Here is a 19,721-nt window from a genome sequence, read left to right on the forward strand (position 1 = left end):
CACTACATGTGATATTGGTAATAAAACATGTGCGTGTGATATTGGTAATAAAACACTGTGTGTGATATTGGTAATAAAACACTGCATGTGATATTGGTAATAAAACATGTGCGTGTGATATTGGTAATAAACACGTGCGTGTGATATTGGTAATAAAACACTGTGTGTGATATTGGTAATAAAACACTACATGTGATATTGGTAATAAAACATGTGCGTGTGATATTGGTAATAAAACACTGTGTGTGATATTGGTAATAAAACACTGCATGTGATATTGGTAATAAAACATGTGCGTGTGATATTGGTAATAAACACGTGCGTGTGATATTGGTAATAAAACACTGTGTGTGATATTGGTAATAAAACACGTGCGTGTGATATTGGTAATAAAACACTGTGTGTGATATTGGTAATAAAACACGTGCATGTGATATTGGTAATAAAACACGTGCGTGTGATATTGGTAATAAAACACTGCATGTGATATTGGTAATAAAACACTGTGTGTGATATTGGTAATAAAACACGTGCGTGTGATATTGGTAATAAAACACTGTGTGTGTGATATTGGTAATAAAACACGTGCGTGTGATATTGGTAATAAAACACTGTGTGTGATATTGGTAATAAAACACGTGCGTGTGATATTGGTAATAAAACACTGTGTGTGATATTGGTAATAAAACACGTGCGTGTGATATTGGTAATAAAACACTGTGTGTGATATTGGTAATAAAACACTGCATGTGATATTGGTAATAAAACACGTGCGTGTGATATTGGTAATAAAACACTGCATGTGATATTGGTAATAAAACACTGCATGTGATATTGGTAATAAAACACTGCGTGTGATATTGGTAATAAAACACTGCATGTGATATTGGTAATAAAACACTGCGTGTGATATTGGTAATAAAACACTGCATGTGATATTGGTAATAAAACACGTGCGTGTGATATTGGTAATAAAACACTGCATGTGATATTGGTAATAAAACACTGCATGTGATATTGGTAATAAAACACTGCATGTGATATTGGTAATAAAACACGTGCGTGTGATATTGGTAATAAAACACTGCATGTGATATTGGTAATAAAACACTGCATGTGATATTGGTAATAAAACACTGCGTGTGATATTGGTAATAAAACACTGCATGTGATATTGGTAATAAAACACTGCATGTGATATTGGTAATAAAACACGTGCGTGTGATATTGGTAATAAAACACTGCGTGTGATATTGGTAATAAAACACTGCATGTGATATTGGTAATAAAACACGTGCGTGTGATATTGGTAATAAAACACTGCATGTGATATTGGTAATAAAACACTGCATGTGATATTGGTAATAAAACACGTGCGTGTGATATTGGTAATAAAACACTGCGTGTGATATTGGTAATAAAACACTGCATGTGATATTGGTAATAAAACACGTGCGTGTGATATTGGTAATAAAACACTGCGTGTGATATTGGTAATAAAACACTGCATGTGATATTGGTAATAAAACACGTGCATGTGATATTGGTAATAAAACACTGCATGTGATATTGGTAATAAAACACTGCATGTGATATTGGTAATAAAACACTGCATGTGATATTGGTAATAAAACACTGCATGTGATATTGGCACTGTGAAGGATATGAGTGGACCAAGATCTTAACTCACCTTCTGCCATGTATAAACACGACCCACGTACGTCGTGTAGAATATAAACACTGCGTGTGATATTGGTAATAAAACACGGTGTGTGATATTGGTACTGTGAAGGATATGAGTGGACCAAGATCCTGATGGAGAGTCGTCTCACGGGGTGGAAGGGGCTGAAGATGTACAGGGCGGAGGTGGCACTGAAACGGAAGATGGCTTTCCCTTTGTTTAGGACTACGAAGGTCTGCATGGGGGGAGAGAGACACAGAGAGAGAGAGGGAGAGAGAGAGAGAGAGAGAGAGAGAGAGAGTTGTTTTGTTATTAATTCATTTATTATGAATGAATTTACTGATACTGGCGTGCATGTCAATATCCTGTGAACAACGCACGCACGCACGCACGCACGCACGCACGCACGCACGCACGCACGCACGCACGCACGCACGCACGCACGCACGCACGCACGCACGCACGCACGCACAGACAGACAGACAGAATTGCGGGTCCTATTATGGACATCTTCATTACCGCCAGGTCTTATTATTCGTGGAGGTGTGACCAATGCCATTTTGCTGTTATACGTAGGTGCGGTAAGCTGAGCACTGTGCCAAGGCGCTAAGCTCTAAAAAGGCCCTGGACTTACCCAGCGAGCGTCATGATGACATTATGATGACGTCCTCTGGTGACTTCGGTGACGTTCAGGACTATAGGCCAGATCACAGTCAGCCCATATGGGGATGATCTTGTTATGTAATTTCCAGGACGTGTTCACCAGTTGAAATAATATACCGGTATAGATTATTCTGGGCCAGATCAGACTAGTTATGTTATGATATGACTTAAGTTGATCTGGCCTCTATCGGACTCTCTCTGATTCATCCAGGGACGTCCGTCTTAGTGGGCAGAATTCATGTTGGTTGAAATCAGGTGATATTCTGGGCCAGATCTGACTAGTCTTGGTTTGACTTGATCTGGCACCAATAGAGACGTCATTAATTCCGTCCAGGTCCTGACCGTGCTTGCTGGGTAGTCATTGGTCTGTTTGTGCGTTGTATACTTTAATTAAAACCAATCAGAGTATCGGCAGCCATTCCCTGTAAGATCAGCACTATTTACCGTGCGTTAATCGGTGAGACCAAAAGAGAGAGAAATCTCACACTGGGAGAGAGTCTTTTTAACATATTATGTGACCCATTTCGTCTGCATGGGGCTGAGTCATCTACAGAGGTTTTGCATGTTCTTTGTTCTTTGTCCTTGTTCCCTGTATGCTCTCTGAGACCTTAATGTTCGCCACTGCGCCCTGCTGTAACCGGCTGGGTCTAGTGCCCCGGGAGGATGTTAATAGCTATACTTTTACAACAATACCATTGTTAATACATCTTGCTTTGAGATTTTCATTAGACACAAGCCAACAGACTATAGTGATACTATACGATTGGGTGTATAGAAATCACGGATTTTACATCAGTATTTGTCATAATTTTTCAGGGAACTGAGGATTTTGTTAGCAATGCTAGTGGTTTCTAGCTCTAACCTCATATCTTAAGTACATGTTTATGCATTTATTTCATATGTACATGTCATGTTCAGCTCTGACATGTCAGACATTCTATGTGAAGAGTCTGGCTTTTTTTTATTTTTTTATTTTTTCAAAATAGGGATTGCGCATAAGATGGTGGCGTTATGACTTAATTACTGCATAAGACGTGACTCTACGTCTCACTGAAACTACTTCTACACATAATTCACGATGGAGGGGTGAGAGCGAGAAAGAGAGAGAGAGATGAATGACCGAACAGTTATGAGAGGTATACACTTCATGAAATGGAGTGAGGTTCATTAATTCTGTGCTCTGCATAACCCCACTCTTGTTTTCGGTGAACGTCAGTGACCAAAATGTGCATGTGTGTGCGTGTGTATGTGCTGCGTGTGTGCATGTGTCTGTGCTGCGTGCATGTGTCTGTGCTGCGTGCATGTGTCTGTGCTGCGTGCGTGCATGTGTCTGTGCTGCGTGCGTGCATGTGTCTGTGCTGCGTGCGTGCATGTGTCTGTGCTGTGTGCGTGCACGTGTCTGTGCTGTGTGCGTGCACGTGTCTGTGCTGCGTGCGTGCATGTGTCTGTGCTGCGTGCGTGCATGTGTCTGTGCTGTGTGCGTGCACGTGTCTGTGCTGCGTGCGTGCATGTGTCTGTGCTGCGTGCGTACATGTGTCTGTGCTGCGTGCGTACATGTGTCTGTGCTGCGTGCGTGCACGTGTCTGTGCTGCGTGCGTGCACGTGTCTGTGCTGCGTGCGTGCATGCGTCTGTGCTGCGTGCGTGCACGTGTCTGTGCTGCGTGCGTGCACGTGGCTGTGCTGCGTGCGTGCACGTGGCTGTGCTGCGTGCACGTGTCTGTGCTGCGTGCACGTGGCTGTGCTGCGTGCACGTGTCTGTGCTGCGTGCGTGCATGTGTCTGTGCTGCGTGCGTGCACGTGGCTGTGCTGCGTGCGTACACGTGTCTGTGCTGCGTGCGTACACGTGTCTGTGCTGCGTGCGTGTGTTTGTGCTGCGTGCGTACACGTGTCTGTGCTGCGTGCGTGTGTCTGTGCTGCGTGCGTGCACGTGTCTGTGCATTGTGTGTATTTTGGAGTTCTCATGTCCCTGTCAGCGAAAACAAACAGTGAAAACACCAAGATATACAGAGAGAGGACATAGTGTGTTTCTGCAGGTAACAAACTGCTCGTCTATATGGGTAAATGATGCGTATATAAAAACAATATTTACCAGCGATTTAAAATCAAATCCCCTTGGCTCACGTTTGATGAATGAGACCTAATGTGTCTGCATGTGCGTGCGTGCGTGCGTGCGTGCGTGCGTGCGTGCGTGCGTGCGTGCGTGCGTGCGTGCGTGCGTCGCACATGTGTTCCCCATAGACCCAAACTACCACCACTCAACCTAAAAAGTGGGGACACACACGAGAGAGAGAGAGAGTGAGAGAGAGAGAGAGAGAGAGACAGAGAGAGAGAGACAGAGAGAGACAGAGAGAGAGAGAGAGAGAGAGACAGAGAGAGAGAGAGAGAGAGAGAGAGGGGCAGCGCAAAAGAGAAAATGAGAGAGGAAGGGAGAAGAGAGAGAATGAGAGAAAGGAGGGCAAAAGTAAAAATAAAAGTCATGTGAAACAGGTGACATAGGAGGAAGGGATGCGTTTTATACAGGAAGACAATATTAAAACAGAGAGAGAGGGAGAGAGAGAGAGAGAGAGAGAGAGAGAGAGAGAGAGAGAGAGAGAGAGAGAGAGAGAGAGAGAGAGAGAGAGAGAGAGAGAGAGAGAGAGAGAGAGAGAGAGAGAGAGAGAGACTCTCAAAACTCAACGGTTATGAAGGTGTCGTGACAAAAAACATAATAATAAACAGTGGTGTTGTATAGTAGCATTGTGTGAGGGTAAGGCTTAAGGTCAAGGGCGGCGACTAGTGTCTTAAAACATTGGAGTTGGTCACATAAACGCATTTGGGGGGTTTTCTGGTTGTCTACAGTGTACGGCAGTGGTTCCCCAGCTAAATGATAGTTTGGAACCAAATGGACCCTTATGGGTCTGTAACTCAGAGAGTGTACAAATGGTGTACAAATGGAGTGTACACTCTCAGAGATAAATTAACATTGATTTTACAATATAAATTGGTGTCTCAGAGATAGAAATGCCATTAAATGGGGGTCCGTAGACTAATGCATGTCAAACTGGGGGTCCTTGAAATGAAACGGGTTGAGAATCTCTGCTAGAGCCGTAAAAATCTTCTCTTATGGGGGGGGTCCCTGGCATATCTTCTCAAATGGGGGTCCGCGAGCTAATTGGTGTCAATTTGGGGGTCCTTGTCATGAAAAAGTTTGGGAACCACTGTACTAGTCTGTACGGCATTGCCAATCCGTGTTATTTCACCGTGTATGGGTGAGACAGGGTCGGGTTATCATACCCGTGGTCTGTGAAATAGTAGAGGTCAGGATAAGGGTTATCGTACACGCAGTAGTAGGGGTGAGGGTCAAAGTTGAAGCGCTATAAGGCTAAGGCCTGACTCACACGTGCACAACAGATAGTATAGTATATCATCAGTATAGCTGATGCATGAGACTTGTTTACTGATGCAAGCTCGCAATTCATTTCCAATGGGAGTCACATGGTTTGACACAACATTTGTGTTGTATGAAGGGGAGGGGGGCAGTCGAAACACAAAAATGTTGTGTCAAACCATGTGACATGCATTGGGGCAAACCCTTTGTTTACATCTAGCATCCAACAATGTTGTATGCTAGATGCGAAGGTGTGAGTGAAGCCTAAACGGTTGTGGTACGTACCCATAGAGTATATAAAAGGATAGAGACTGAACTGGCGCGAAGCTCCGCCCCCCCAGCTATTCATGTCAGTGGAAGTTGCTCAGTGGCGTTTTGAAGCACCCGGAAGACTGCCGGAAGTACCGTCTCAGAACGTCTACTTCCGCATTTGACCACCAAATTTTGGTGGTCAAATGCGGAAGTGCAACCGAGCGCTCAATGTTAAAGCCCAGCTGCACGGGGTTTCCCGGTCATGAATCCACGGGTCCGCTTGTAGTCCCTCCTCCTACCACTAGGGAGGAGAGCTTCAACGTTGAATAGCCTCACTGGCCCCTTGTACGTACCCGGCGGTCTTTGTAGTAGTAGGGGTCGATGTCCTCCAGGGGCACGCCCACCAGGTGGGTGGGGATCTCCCCAAATATCCTGGGCAGCTGCTTCCCCGCCTCCAGGTCCCCGCGGACCTCGACCTCTGCAACGTCCCCCAGGTCCTGAATGCACAGTAAGGCACAACGACAGGGTTGGGTTATCAATATCAGTAATATCAAGTACAGTAGTAGGCAGTGTTGTTTTTTGGCAGCAAAATTCTATTTTAGTCATATAGACATAGTCTTTGGACTGAGACTTCATTTAGTTTTGGAATGTCTTTGCGTTAGTCTAGTTTCAGTCGACTAAATCTACAGTTGATTTAGTCGACTAAAATGTATTTTGGCGGGCCTTGATGATGTCGTAATGACAGATTTTACACCTGCTGAAAATAGCCGATCTACAAGTTCACTTCAGTCAGGACAACTCGTGAATGGACGGAATATACACTGGGCAAAAAGCATGGAATACGGATGTGTATATTACAGGAAACTCACGTTAAACTTTCCAACAAACTCTGGTACCGTATATTACTGTATATGCTCGCTAAACTTGAGGTTTACGGGCAAATCTAGTGCCCATAATTGCCCGTTAACTCCTCTTTTCACGCAGTGATAGATTTATTGAATATCTCTGCTGTCGGGAAGAAACCACCTAACTCCCCAAAATGTTAATTTTTCAGGAAATGAAAAATATGATTTTTTTTCCCCAGGAAATTAAGGAAACTTTATATTTTGAAACCAAAGCAATTCTGCCTCTTCAAAGTTGGTGTTGTGACTTTATATATTGTCAATTACTTGCATTTACAGGGAGGGGTGTTGGACTTTTGAGGGTCCAGTGGAGTTAAGAGGTTTTGTCCAAAGCGTTTTTTTTACTACTTTCCATTGGTTCAATATTTTCGAAACAACACAAAGGGTGTTCCATAGCACTGATTTATGAAAAACAAATCAAAAACAAATCAAAAACCAACGATATATGTTTGTGTGACCAGACAGACATCATGACATCATCAGCATGTAAGCTTGAAAATTGCCTACATAAAATACGATAACACTAAACAGTCTAAAAATGCTTTTAAACATTGAATGAAGTCGACCATATTGTGTTGCCTATGGGCGATCTAATTGGCTAGGCCTTAATTGGCCTGTTTATGGAATATGTAACTATACATACCGTACCACAATCGCTCAATTGTGGATTAGCTTCTGTCAGATGATTGTCTGTGTAGATTCTAACCTGACGAGTTATTACATTACTTTTGTACTGCGTGTGTGTGTGTGCCCGTTTAGATTTTGTCAAATTTTGACAAAAGATGTTCGTAGACTGCCTTTTTTCACTGACAAACTAAATGAAAACTAAATGAAAACTAAGCTATGATGACTAGTGGACAAGAGATACAGCAGTATAAGTAATTTTACACGTGGTTGCATGCTGAAAGTAGCTGATCTACAAGCTCACAACGTGTCGCAAATGTGTAAAATCAGTCATTACGACGGCGTGACTAAAATACATTTTAGTTGACTAAATCACCTGTAGATTCAGTCGGCTAAAAGACATTCCAGGTGACTAAAATGTGACTAAAATGTGAACTAAATGAAAACTATTCAAGAGACTATGACTGAAACTAAAATCAAAAGTTGCTGACAAATGAACACTGGTGTTTGCGTGTGCTAGGGCATTCACTTCTAGTCATTTTGACTAGTTGACTAGTTGTCTAGTATACTAGTCGACCAGTCGACTAGTTGTTTAACTACCTATTCTTTTTTGGAAATAAATATTTGTACATTTAAAAACTGTGTACATTGGTGACTATCAAACTATAAACAAACTATAATTCCAACATTCCATAATTTCACCACACGCCTGGACTACTGTAACGCGCTCTATGCTGGCCTAAACCAAGCATCCATTGCTCGGCTTCAGTTAGTCCAAAATGCCGCGGCACGCCATCTAAATGGAACTCGCAGGCGGGACCACATCACACCTGTTCTGGCGTCACTACACTGGCTCCCTGTGCGTTTCAGAATCGACTTTAAAATCTTATTATTTGTCTTTAAAGCACTGAATGGTTTGGCACCTCAGTATTTGGCGGATCTTATTGAGGTGTATAATCCCCCAAGGTCACTGCGGTCCGCAGGCCAGCTAAACCTTAGGGTAAAAAAGAAGACCCGCTTAAAGACCAGAGGGGATAGAGCCTTTTCCATCATAGCCCCCAAATTATGGAATGCCCCCCCCCCCCCTTCAAACTGGACCCCTCAATTGAGACCTTTAAATCCCACCTAAAGACCCACCTCTACACCTTGGCTTTTAACCCCGGTTGAGTTTCTATGGTCCATGTTTTGTATCCGTTTTGTATTTTTCGTGTGTTTGCTGCTGTTCTCTGTTTAGCTACAGTGTATTTAGTTTTATTCTTCTGTACAGAACTTTGTAAACTCTGAGTTGTAAAATGTGCTTTATAAATAAAGTGGATTGGATATAATTAACTCAATGTCAGAATTTGTGTCAGAAACACTGTCATAGCTCCACACTGCCTGCACCAATCACTCCCACTTTTCACACAGGAATTGACCATAATAATATGGAGGTCTTAACGATGCCCTTTTTCCCAATTACCACATAAAAAAATAATAATTACTTTACTAGTTAATTAAAATTTCCCCAATTTTGCGCCGCCATCTACCTCCGCCCCCTAGCGACACCTGCATCACAGGCCACCGTTCTCACTGTTACCCCACTGGTATGCTTCCTCTAGCCCATTCTGACCTGAGATCAGATTCTAAAAATGTCTTGACAGTCCTGACAGTTTTCTGAAAAAGCTATGTTTCTATGTCAGTCGTTATTCGATTTTTCAAAAATAGCAGACCTACAAGCTCGTAGCGCGCCACTCGGTGAGCAGACGGTGAGCGGTTAGGGACCGTCTACAAAGTGCAACCGAACATGAAAATATTCAATAACTTCCATTTACAGGCATAATATCACCACCAAATTTACATCACACATCAATGGTGTAGCCTACTTATGATTGTACTACAGCATTTACTGGCGAAATAAACGTGCCCCGTACGCTTTTGTTTTCATTTGCACGGTTCACCAGCAGCCGTTAGAGTTATCGCTCGGACACCCAGCAACATTATCTATCTGTCCATCCATCCATGCATCCATCCATCTCTATTAGCCTACGTTTGTGGCCAACCCAACTTCCCAAGACCATCTGTAAACAATCCCCCCCCCCTCTCAGTTATGTGATCTATTACATTGCATTACCCACACTGAACATCATTTGCTGTTCATATATATTCAGAACTGGTAAGAACTAGTAACTATAATTTACCTGATCTTGAGGCCTACAAAATCGGGGGACAAAATCGTATCTAGTCAACTAGTACCAACAAGGTCGACTAGTGGATTTACCTATAGTTGCTTAATGCCCTAGTGCGTGCGTGCGTGCGTGCGTGCGTGTGTGCGTGCGTAAGTGCGTGCGTGCGTGCGTGCGTGCGTGCGTGCGTGCGTGCGTGCGTGCGTGCGTACCTCCTTGTACTGCTTGCGTGCGTGCGTGTATACCTCCTTGTACTGCTTGGCGCCTCGAGCCCTCTCCTCTCTGATTCGCTGTTCGATTCCTTGCAGAGAGTCAGGGGTGAACAGCTGCAGGCTGTCGCGGCCCATTGGAAACACACAGTCGGCCATCTTCTCATCCTGAGAGAATACACACTGTACAGCTGTACAGCTGCACAACACACACACACACACACACACACACACACACACACACACACACACACACACACACACACACACACACACACACACACACACAGGGTTAATATAGTGATATGCAGAGCAGCGGTCTTCTGAAATCGTAATTCGTTTGAATTGAAACATTTTCAACCTCAACAAATCGTGTGATTTGCTCGTTCCGTGGCATTAGCCCGACGGTCCGTTGTTTATCCAGAGTGTCATTGGTCGACGGCACGTGTTATAATCTTTAAATCTAAATGGCGCACAGGGAATGGGAACGTCGTAGACAAGGTCAGAGACAGAAGGATGAGGCTGCGTCGACCGGCACCTTGGACTTGTGGTGTCCGATCCGAACCCGTTTAGACGTGAGGTCGATTCTACAAATGTCTTCTAAATCCTGACAGTTTTCTGAGAAACCCCATGTTTCTAATTCAGTGGTTCTCAAACATTTTCATGTGAAGGACCACCAATTACTGTATATTATGTAATCAGCCGCCGACCCCATCTGAAAATATGCTTTTTCCAGGGACCTTCCAGAAGCAAAGATTTGAGTTAAAAATGTTCGTTGGGAAAGAATATATTCAAAGATTTGTGCCACATTTTCACGATTTTTCAAAAAATAGCAGACCTATACAAGCTCGTAGCGCGGCACTCTACAAGCTATGAGCTTGTAGATCTACTATCAATAGCTAAAGTATAACACAATGCATGAAACACCAAAAGGGGTTCCAGCCCAAAATGGGTAAACCGGGATGCCGAAACTTCTAATACAATGCTATCTGGGTTGCAAGGCCTTCTGACACGAGAAATATTCTTTCTCGTGTCAAGAGCAGGAGTTGCTATTGACTTCCCATAAAGCCTTTCTGGTCCTTCTTATATATGGTTCACTAGATGCGTGTCATGATGACGATGCCAGCCAACTGAGTACGTATCACACAAACAATGTCTAAACCTAAACTTAACATAACCTCACACAAACAATGTCTAAACCTAAACTTAACATAGCCTCACAGAAACAATGTCTAAACCTTAACATAACCTCACACAAACAATGTCTAAACCTTAACATAACCTCACACAAACAATGTCTAAACCTTAACATAACCTCACACAAACAATGTCTAAACCTTAACATAACCTCACACAAACAATGTCTAAACCTTAACCCATTTTGGGCAGGAACCCCTTTTGGTGTTTTAAACATTATGTTATAATTTAGCTATTGAAAAATAGCAGATCTACAAGCTCATAGCGCGCCACCGAGTGGCGCGCTACGAGCTTGTAGGTCTGCTATTTTTGAAAAAATCGAAGAACGACTGACATAGAAACATAGCTTTTTCAGAAAACTGTCATTTTCAAACAGACATTTTTAGAATCTCAGGTCAAAACGGGTTAACATAACCTCACACAAACAATGTCTAAACCGTAACATAACCTCACACAAACAATGCATTATCATTACAAACAAATTCATGAAAAAAAAAACAGCCAAAAAAAAAAAGGTTTCTCTTCTGGCCATATACAGTCCAAAGTAGCGGGGACTAGTGTGGAAGAGAGTTGAAGAGCAGAGTGCAGGCAGGGGTGGAACGGATGGAGGAGAAAGTGTCAGCAGTGATTTGTGACAGAAGGGTGCCAGCGAGAGTGAAGATGTAGAAGACAGTAGCGAGACCCAGCCATGACTGTGTACGGCTTGGAAAGCTATAGGGAGGTTGGCAAACAAGTCGACGATGCTAAGATTAGGAGTGACAAGGAGGACAAGACACGCACGGATGACGAGGCAGGACATGATCAGAAATGACTACTGATTAGGATCAGCCCAGGTTAGAAGTTTTGGGGATAAAATGAGACGGTTTGGCCTGCACAGGGGCAGCCAGGTGTAGTAGGGAAACGGAAATGGTGGACATTTTATTTTGATGTTTTAGCTGGAAACGCTGGCTCTGAAGTTTCTGAACCAATCAGAGCGTCACATCCCTCCAGGCTATGGGGTCTCAAAGTCTGTGACTTCCTGCACGTGAATTTCGTTTGTAAACAAAGTGACAGGGAGACATTCAAAAAAGCCAGCAGATTATTTCCAACCTGTACACAACCTATATGTATACATATTTTAGCGTGATGATTACGTTTAAAACAAGTAATACACTGTCTGGATGTCATCTTGAATGAGAATAAAAACGGAGTAGTTCTTTAATCAAAACCAGCTGTGGAGGAGGAGTAATGAAGCATGGGAAACAAACTGGTGAGCTTCATTTGTATTGGCTTTTATTGATGTGTATATCTCTACACGTCATCACGCAGCACGTTTTCGTTTTCAGGAAGTAAATAAAAAAATCACACCCGTGTGAACTGAGTGGTGCATATCCCCCCCCCCCCCCCCTCTCTCTCTCTCATTAGCAGGCAACAGTGCAGCACTATCTCTCTCTCTCCGTTTCTGGCACAACAGCGCCACTTTTGGTACTCATTGGTACTGGTCACACACAAACATAGTCACACACAAACATAGTCACAAACATAGTTGAACACGGACATTGCTGTTCCTTGGAGTGGTTGCACCACTCAAAAAATGTTTTATGGACTTTTGAAAACACACACAAAAATGAGAATGTGCCCATTTTTTTGGCATCCATTGTTAGGTATGCCCATATGATGACCACAGATATGGTATAAAAGTGTTTCACTAGGCCTTTAAGGATCGGGAGGCCCCGTTCATGACGTAATAATATTTTAATAATTAATTATTATTATTGAATTGTGTGTCAGCGTGTTTTATCGGACTTCAAAGCATGAACAGCATACAGCACAGCCAAGTAGAAAAATACACAAAAGCAGCTTGATTAAACAAGTATTTGACTTTGTCTTTAAATTACTGTAAGGTATTGGGAGGCAGCATAGGCTATACAATGATGCAATCGCAACTCTCAGCACTGCTAGTGCAGTGAGTGCACACACCGGGAACAATTACAAACAAACAACACAGGTCAACGTGACATGACAGGTCACGTTGACCTGCTGTAATTATTAGCTGCTGCTGAGCGATGGAACTGCCAGGCAAGAGGAAAATTCAGTACCACTTAAACCCTCTATACTTGATAAAACAGACCTGTAAAGGGCGCATATGGCACACTATATTTTTCTATTTATTTTGTTATACACAAATCAATTCACAGAGAACTCTACGAGTTCACAACGTGAACGTTGTAACGCGTGGTGAGATTATATAGATAGATAGGCTAGATAGGCTAGACCTATTTCTATTTATTTTTTTGAATGTATTATTATTATTTGAATAATATATAATATATAAATAATATAATATAAACCTTGTTTTATTAGAGAGAGAGAGAGAGAGAGAGAGAGAGAGAGAGAGATTAGAGAGCTTTTTAACCCATTTTGAGCGGGAACCCCTTTTGGTGTTACATACATTGTTATAATTTAGCTATTGAAAAATCGTTAAAATGTGCCTCAAATCTTTCAGAAAATTGTCATGATTTAGAAGACATTTTTTGAAATTTCGACGTCAGGCCTGAATGGGTTAACCTTTAATATAAATGCATTGCTTGCTGAAATCAAGTTTAGACTCCCCCCACCTTCCCCCAAACATTTCAAAGATGGTTGAGTACAGCTAGTGCTCATTGCTCAAGTAAAGGTATTCTGTTACTATCCACCGCACAAAGGACAGCACCGCTATACAAACACGCCATCACTCCTCTGATGCATACGTTGGTATATGCCGCGTCCAGACACCGACGGTCTAGTGGAGAGTCCTGTTTGCATTGACGGACCAATCAGAGGCAGAGCTGATCGGGGCTTCTGGGAAATAGAGATGTGGAGTACAGCTGCACATGCCCTGCAGATAGACACCCTCGCTCTCTCTATGTGGTTCTGATGCAACTATAGTTACCTTCCCCTCCATTCAGTAACGGCGTTATAGTTACCGGGATTTCAATGGGTGCGTCACCTATATGCGTTATCCGTTGTTATAACTTATACTGGATGTGCTCTCACAAACATGAGCCAAAGCACGTTGCACGGCAGAAAGTGAAAGTGTCACACAGAGCAGTGATGATTGGTTTTTTTGTTAAAGAAGTCGTTAGCCTGCATTGTTTTATTGAGCCTGGAGGGCGCGCTTTTGATAACTTAATAACTCTCCCCGTGGCTGTAAGGGGGCCAGTGGAAAGTCCCCATGTTGCATTCGTAAGGGACGACGCGGCGCGATACGACCGCCTCTGTTTTTCAAACTTTTCTTTCTTGGATCGATCATGATTTTATCTTCCGACACTAGGATAGTCGTGTGCGCTATGTTAAGACACCCGTGCGTGGAATGGAACGACGTAACAATTCTTCAAAGGTTAGTGAAAAACACCCGCATTAAGATTCATTAATTACGCAGACAAAGTGTTAAACGTTGGTTTTCTAAAAGTATGGAATTTCTTAAGATTTTTTCTTTGATTTCTTCATGGAATTGCTGAACATTCGTTGAACTTTGTTTCTAATTCATGAAAATGTTTGCTTGTTCTGGGAATGTTTTTTTTTTTTTTGGAAATGTTTTTAAATAATTAATTCAAAGGGACCCATGTATATAAAAATCACACCCGTGTAAACTGAGTGGTGTAAGGTCTTATATAGCCTGATCAGCTCTGATCTGACGTCATGTCTGACGTAATGAAATCACACCCGGGTGAACTGGGTGACCGTAGCAACCATGCTCATTTTGGTACAGACAGACAGACACGTAAACTAACAAAGCCAGTCGTAGGAGTGGTTTACACCACTCAAAAATGTGTCCCGTCCCAGTGTTTGGGACACATGCGGGGACCTTCATCACGGGTCACCGACAAGGTCAGAGAGAGAAGGATGAGGCTGGCAAGACACTGTGTCAGGCACCTGGAACTGGTGGCAAGCAAACTGAATCTGTGGGAGCCAATAACCCATGGGGACAACATTAAAACAATCATTAATTTGTGCAATAACTGTTTACCCCATTTAGGCCTGAGATCAGATTCTAAAAATGTCTTCTACATCCTGACAGTTTTCTTTTTTTATATATATATATTTTTTATCCCACGATTTTGTAACCCATTTTTCACCCCTGTGTCAATTATCTAATGTGATCCTGGGCTCTACACACCCTCCGCCAACCTAGTCCCCATATATGGGGGACATGGGGAGAGCAACGGACATGAACTCATGCTTCCTTCATGCCTGAGTGTCCAAGTTGCTCCTTTACACCTGACATGGGGGAGTTTCCCTGGCTGGACGTAGCGCGTGGAAGGAACACGTTTTTCCAACCAGTTCCTTTCCCCTCCATCAGGCGCCCCGGCTGGCCAGGGGGAGGCAGTTTAGAGACCAGGATTACTGCATGTTTTTTGTGAGGGTACCTACCCTAGGGGACACGGGGAGAACATGCAAACTCCACACAGAAAGGCCCTTTCGCCAACCCCGCCTCGGGTATGGGCACCGATGACGCGGAGGAGGAGACACGCCACCAGCGCCCACAGCGTCCCCATCGGGAATCGAACCCAGGACCTTCTAGCTGTGAGGCGACAGCACTATCACTGTGCCACCGTGCCCCCATCCTGACAGTTTTCTGAAAAAACTATGTTTCTATGTCAGTCGTTCTTCGATTTTTTTTAAATAGCAGACCTACAAACTCGTAGCGCGCCACTCGGTGGCACGCTATGAGCTTGTAGATCTGCTATTTTTCACTAGCTAAAGCATATAATGCTAACACTAAAAGGGGTTCCCGCCCAAAATGGGTTAAATTGCTTTATATTTGAATAACACTGCAATGATTACAATAAAATCTCCATGTATCTTCAGCTCATTATAAACAGAAAATGCATATTAACCAAATAAATATCACTTGGACTACATTTTACTAGGGCCTTCAAATACTATACTTTTCTAACAGAAGGAAGGCAATTGACCAGTTTTTACTTTTGGAAAATCATGTTGAAGAAACTGTTCACTGCAGGTCAATGTGTGTACCGTCACTTCAAAAGCGTAATTGAATTTTGTTTACACAGGCAACTTCCATACTCTGATACTTCGAAAATAATCATCTGCAAGGAATTTATTGACAGGAAGTACCTCATAAAATGTCTAAGGTGGATTTTTTATTAAATACAAACTTTACAGATTGAAAGAGGATAATTCAAGATTTTGACGTTTTTTTTATATAATTAGAGAGGACTTTTCTGTTTGGATGTGTCACCTAGGTATCACCTTGCTGGCAAGATGGCTGCGGTCTGAATATGGAGAATAACAGGTAGTTTCGAGGAAGCAATCTGATTGGTTGAAATGGCCATCTACCCATGCTTAAAACGAGCATGACGGAACACCTAATCAAAACATAAAAATCACACACCCGTGTGAAATGAGCGGTGCAACGATACTTTTGAGAAGCTCAACAGTGCCACTTGGAGGTAGGTCACCCAGCGGTATTGCAGCTGTTGAGGCCTCGTACTCAGACAGACATGCACATGGTATACTACTCAGACCTACATACAGACATACACACGCGGTCAGTCATTGGAGCGGTCACCGCAAAAAAAATCTTGCAGAGCATAGCCGGCGGAGTTTGTATCGGATATATTTGTGGTCGTATTGACTAAAACTGCAGGCATAATTTCTGGGTGCCCGCTGGCCTTGTGGTCCAGGCCAGGGCTGGATCTACCATATGGGCACTTTGGGCACGTGCCCAGGGGCCCATGGGCACCAGGGGCCCCTTAAAAAAGCTGTTTTAGCTCCACTGGAATTTTCCCTGCTAATCCAAATTAAATAAATGGTGTCTAAAAAGATTAGTGTTTTATTGTTAGTGAGAAGGCAGCTGAAAAGTGCAATTTTGCGTAAAACAGCAACAATGCGCTAGATTGGCTGTTGTTCAAGGTGGGTGGGCCCACTGGGCTGTGTGAGGTCAGGTTATTGGCTGTTGTTCAAGGTGGGTGGGACCACTGGGCTGTGTGAGGGTGGAGTTAGGAGGTTGTTGGCCTTCTGATGACGTCACTCTGATCAGTTTGCCATATTAGGGACTGCAACAGCCACCGGCTCCTTTGATTGGCCATAATGTTTGTGATGTTTCCACCACTGAACCAATATAAGTGCCAGTGCACACAATATACAATATTCACAGAGAAGCATTTGAGGAATTGTCTTTGATCCCCAGAGGAGCTGTTTGTGAGAAATGTTCTGCTGGACGCTGCATCCGAACAGAGGACCTGATGAAGACAGACAGGCTGCTGTTGTCGTGGGAGACAAAGTCTACTCATTTCGAGGGTGTTGTGACGTCAACAAGGATCAGATTGGTGTCTTCAACACAGTGGCTTTATGCTGGACGGAGTTGACTCCAGAGACTACTGGAAGAGGAGAATGTCAACTTGAAGTTCCATCCAATCGGGGGGGACACACAGCTGTGATGATAGATTATATCGTCTACATCTGGGGGGGTTATAATTGCGACACAGAAAGGCACTGTAATGTTCTTTATGCATTTGATGTGGACACCCACAGATGGTTCAAGACCAAGGTTTCTGGAACTGTTCCAGAGGCGAGGAGCAACCACTCAGCCTGTGTCTTGGGGACGGTCATGTTTATCCATGGAGGATGGATACGTGGGACTGGATACTATAATGACATGTACAAGATGGACACTACCACAATGGTCTGGTCTTTAATTAACAGCAGAGGCACTAGACCTCCTGCTTCATCACTCCACTCTGCCACCATCATTGGGACAAGGATGTTTGTATTTGGGGGAGGAGCCACCAACGGTAACAACATCATCAGTCTGTTTGACACAGAGACCAACCTCTGGCTGAGAACACCTTCTGCACAGATTCTTCCTGAAGAACGCTGGGGTCATTCAGCCTTTACCTACAATGGAGATCTGTACATATGTGGTGGTCACAATTGGAACCAGAACTTCACTGATCTGTGGAAATTCAGTCCAGAGACCCTCTGGAAGAAAGTTGAGCCCAGAGGGAATGGCCCATGTTCAACATATAGGATGTGCTGTTGCATGGTGGGAGATCGCATCATCCTCTTTGGATCATTGGACAAACCTGATGAACTGCATGTCTTGGACTTAAATCCTAGTCTTAAGACGTTGTGCAAACTAGCGGTTATTCAGCACAATCTGAAGCAGTCTGGACTCCCACACAACATCAGGTGGGAACTGGCAGCCATGACTAACAGCAGCAACAGGAAGTAGGAAATACTGTTCCTGAAGAAACAGGGTGGGCTCGAGGAGCTATAAGAACAGCAGACAATGGATATCCAAGCTAATTCATGCCTCTGGACTTTAATTAACACCAGAGGCACTCCACCTCCTGCTTCATCACACCACTCTGCCACCATCATCGGGACAAAGATGTTTGTATTTGGGGTAGGAGCCGCCGCCGCAACAACATCCTCAGAGTGTTTGACACAGAGACCAACCTCTGGCTGAGAACACCTTCTCCACAGCTTCTTTCAGAAGAACGCTGGGAGCATTCAGCCTTTACCTACAATGGAGAGCTGTACATATTTGGTGGTCGCAAAGGGTACCAGAACTTCACTGATCTGGAAATTCAGTCCAGAGACCCTCTGGAAGAAAGTTGAGCCCAGAGGGAAAGGCCCATGTTCAATTTGCTCGTCTACATATAAGGGCCGTATTGTTTATTTTTTATTTTATTTTATTTTAGCTCCACTGGAATTTTCCCTGCTAATCCAAATGAAATAAATGGTGTCTAAAAAGACGAGTGTTTTATTGTTAGTGAGAAGGCAGCTGAAAAGTGCAATTGTGTGTAAAGCAGCAAGATGGGTGGGCCCACTGGGCTGTGTGAGGTCAGGTTATTGGCTGTTGTTCAATGTGGGTGGGCCCACTGGGCTGTGTGAAGTCAGGTTATTGGCTGTTGTTCAAGGTGGGTGGGCCCACTGGGCTGTGTGAGGTCAGGTTATTGGCTGTTGTTCAAGGTGGGTGGGCCCACTGGGCTGTGTGAGGTCAGGTGGAGAGGTGATTCTGGTGGAATACAAGACGTACGTCCGCCATCCAGCATTGCTTTGTTTTCATTCTCCATGCATAGCGCGTCAGGTGGTTCGACAAAAAAAAGGTAAAAACACTGAAATACACACTGGAACTGGCGAATTCTCTTACCCATTTGCTTACTATGTGGGTCAAATAAAAATAATGTGTTTGTTACTGCCTGGCTGTCACTCTGGGGAAATACGCGCACGCACAAAGATTTACGCGTGCATGTGAAGGGGGGCCCTTCAAGCTTCAGTGCCCAGGGGCCCTCAGAGGTGTTAATCCGGCCCTGGTCCAGGCGCATGCCACCTTTAGGCTCTGGCCTGACATCGTGTCGAGTGTTCGAGTCCCGTTCATGATGACCTTTGCTGCCTGTCTCTCCCTCCCTATTTCCTGTCAGACTTCACTTGAAACTATCAATAAAGGCAGAAAAGCCTAAAGAACAAATCTTTAAAAAATTATGAATTTCTATCGGATATCTTAGTTACAATGACATTGTGTTGATTTTTTATAGGGATTGTGACATTTAAAAAAAGTTTTTGTAATTTTTCGTAATTTTTTAAGGTTTTCTGCACCCCAAAAATCGGAACTTTTAACATTCAGTAGATTTTCTGTGGTCTGGGGTTTACTGGCTCAAACAAGTGCTCTGA

The 19,721-nt window shown here is 43.6% G+C and overlaps 1 protein-coding gene across 1 annotated transcript in view; it reads right to left on the reverse strand.

Annotated features, from left to right (window-relative positions):
• LOC306913335 (sodium channel protein type 3 subunit alpha-like) overlaps positions 1-10,019 on the reverse strand; it is a gene marked incomplete at both ends in the record, with an annotated part of 217,612 nt that extends 207,593 nt beyond the window's left edge. Inside the window, 3 exons of the mRNA XM_079489922.1 lie at positions 1,786-1,916; positions 6,317-6,460; positions 9,897-10,019. Coding sequence (XP_079346048.1) covers positions 1,786-1,916; positions 6,317-6,460; positions 9,897-10,019 — 398 coding nt within the window. The remainder of the gene's footprint in view (positions 1-1,785; positions 1,917-6,316; positions 6,461-9,896) is intronic.
• Between the last annotated feature and the right edge of the window lie 9,702 nt (positions 10,020-19,721).

This window comes from Electrona antarctica, assembly GCF_951216825.1.
Source record: "Electrona antarctica genome assembly, chromosome: 20".
Classification (NCBI taxonomy): Eukaryota; Metazoa; Chordata; class Actinopteri; order Myctophiformes; family Myctophidae; genus Electrona; species Electrona antarctica.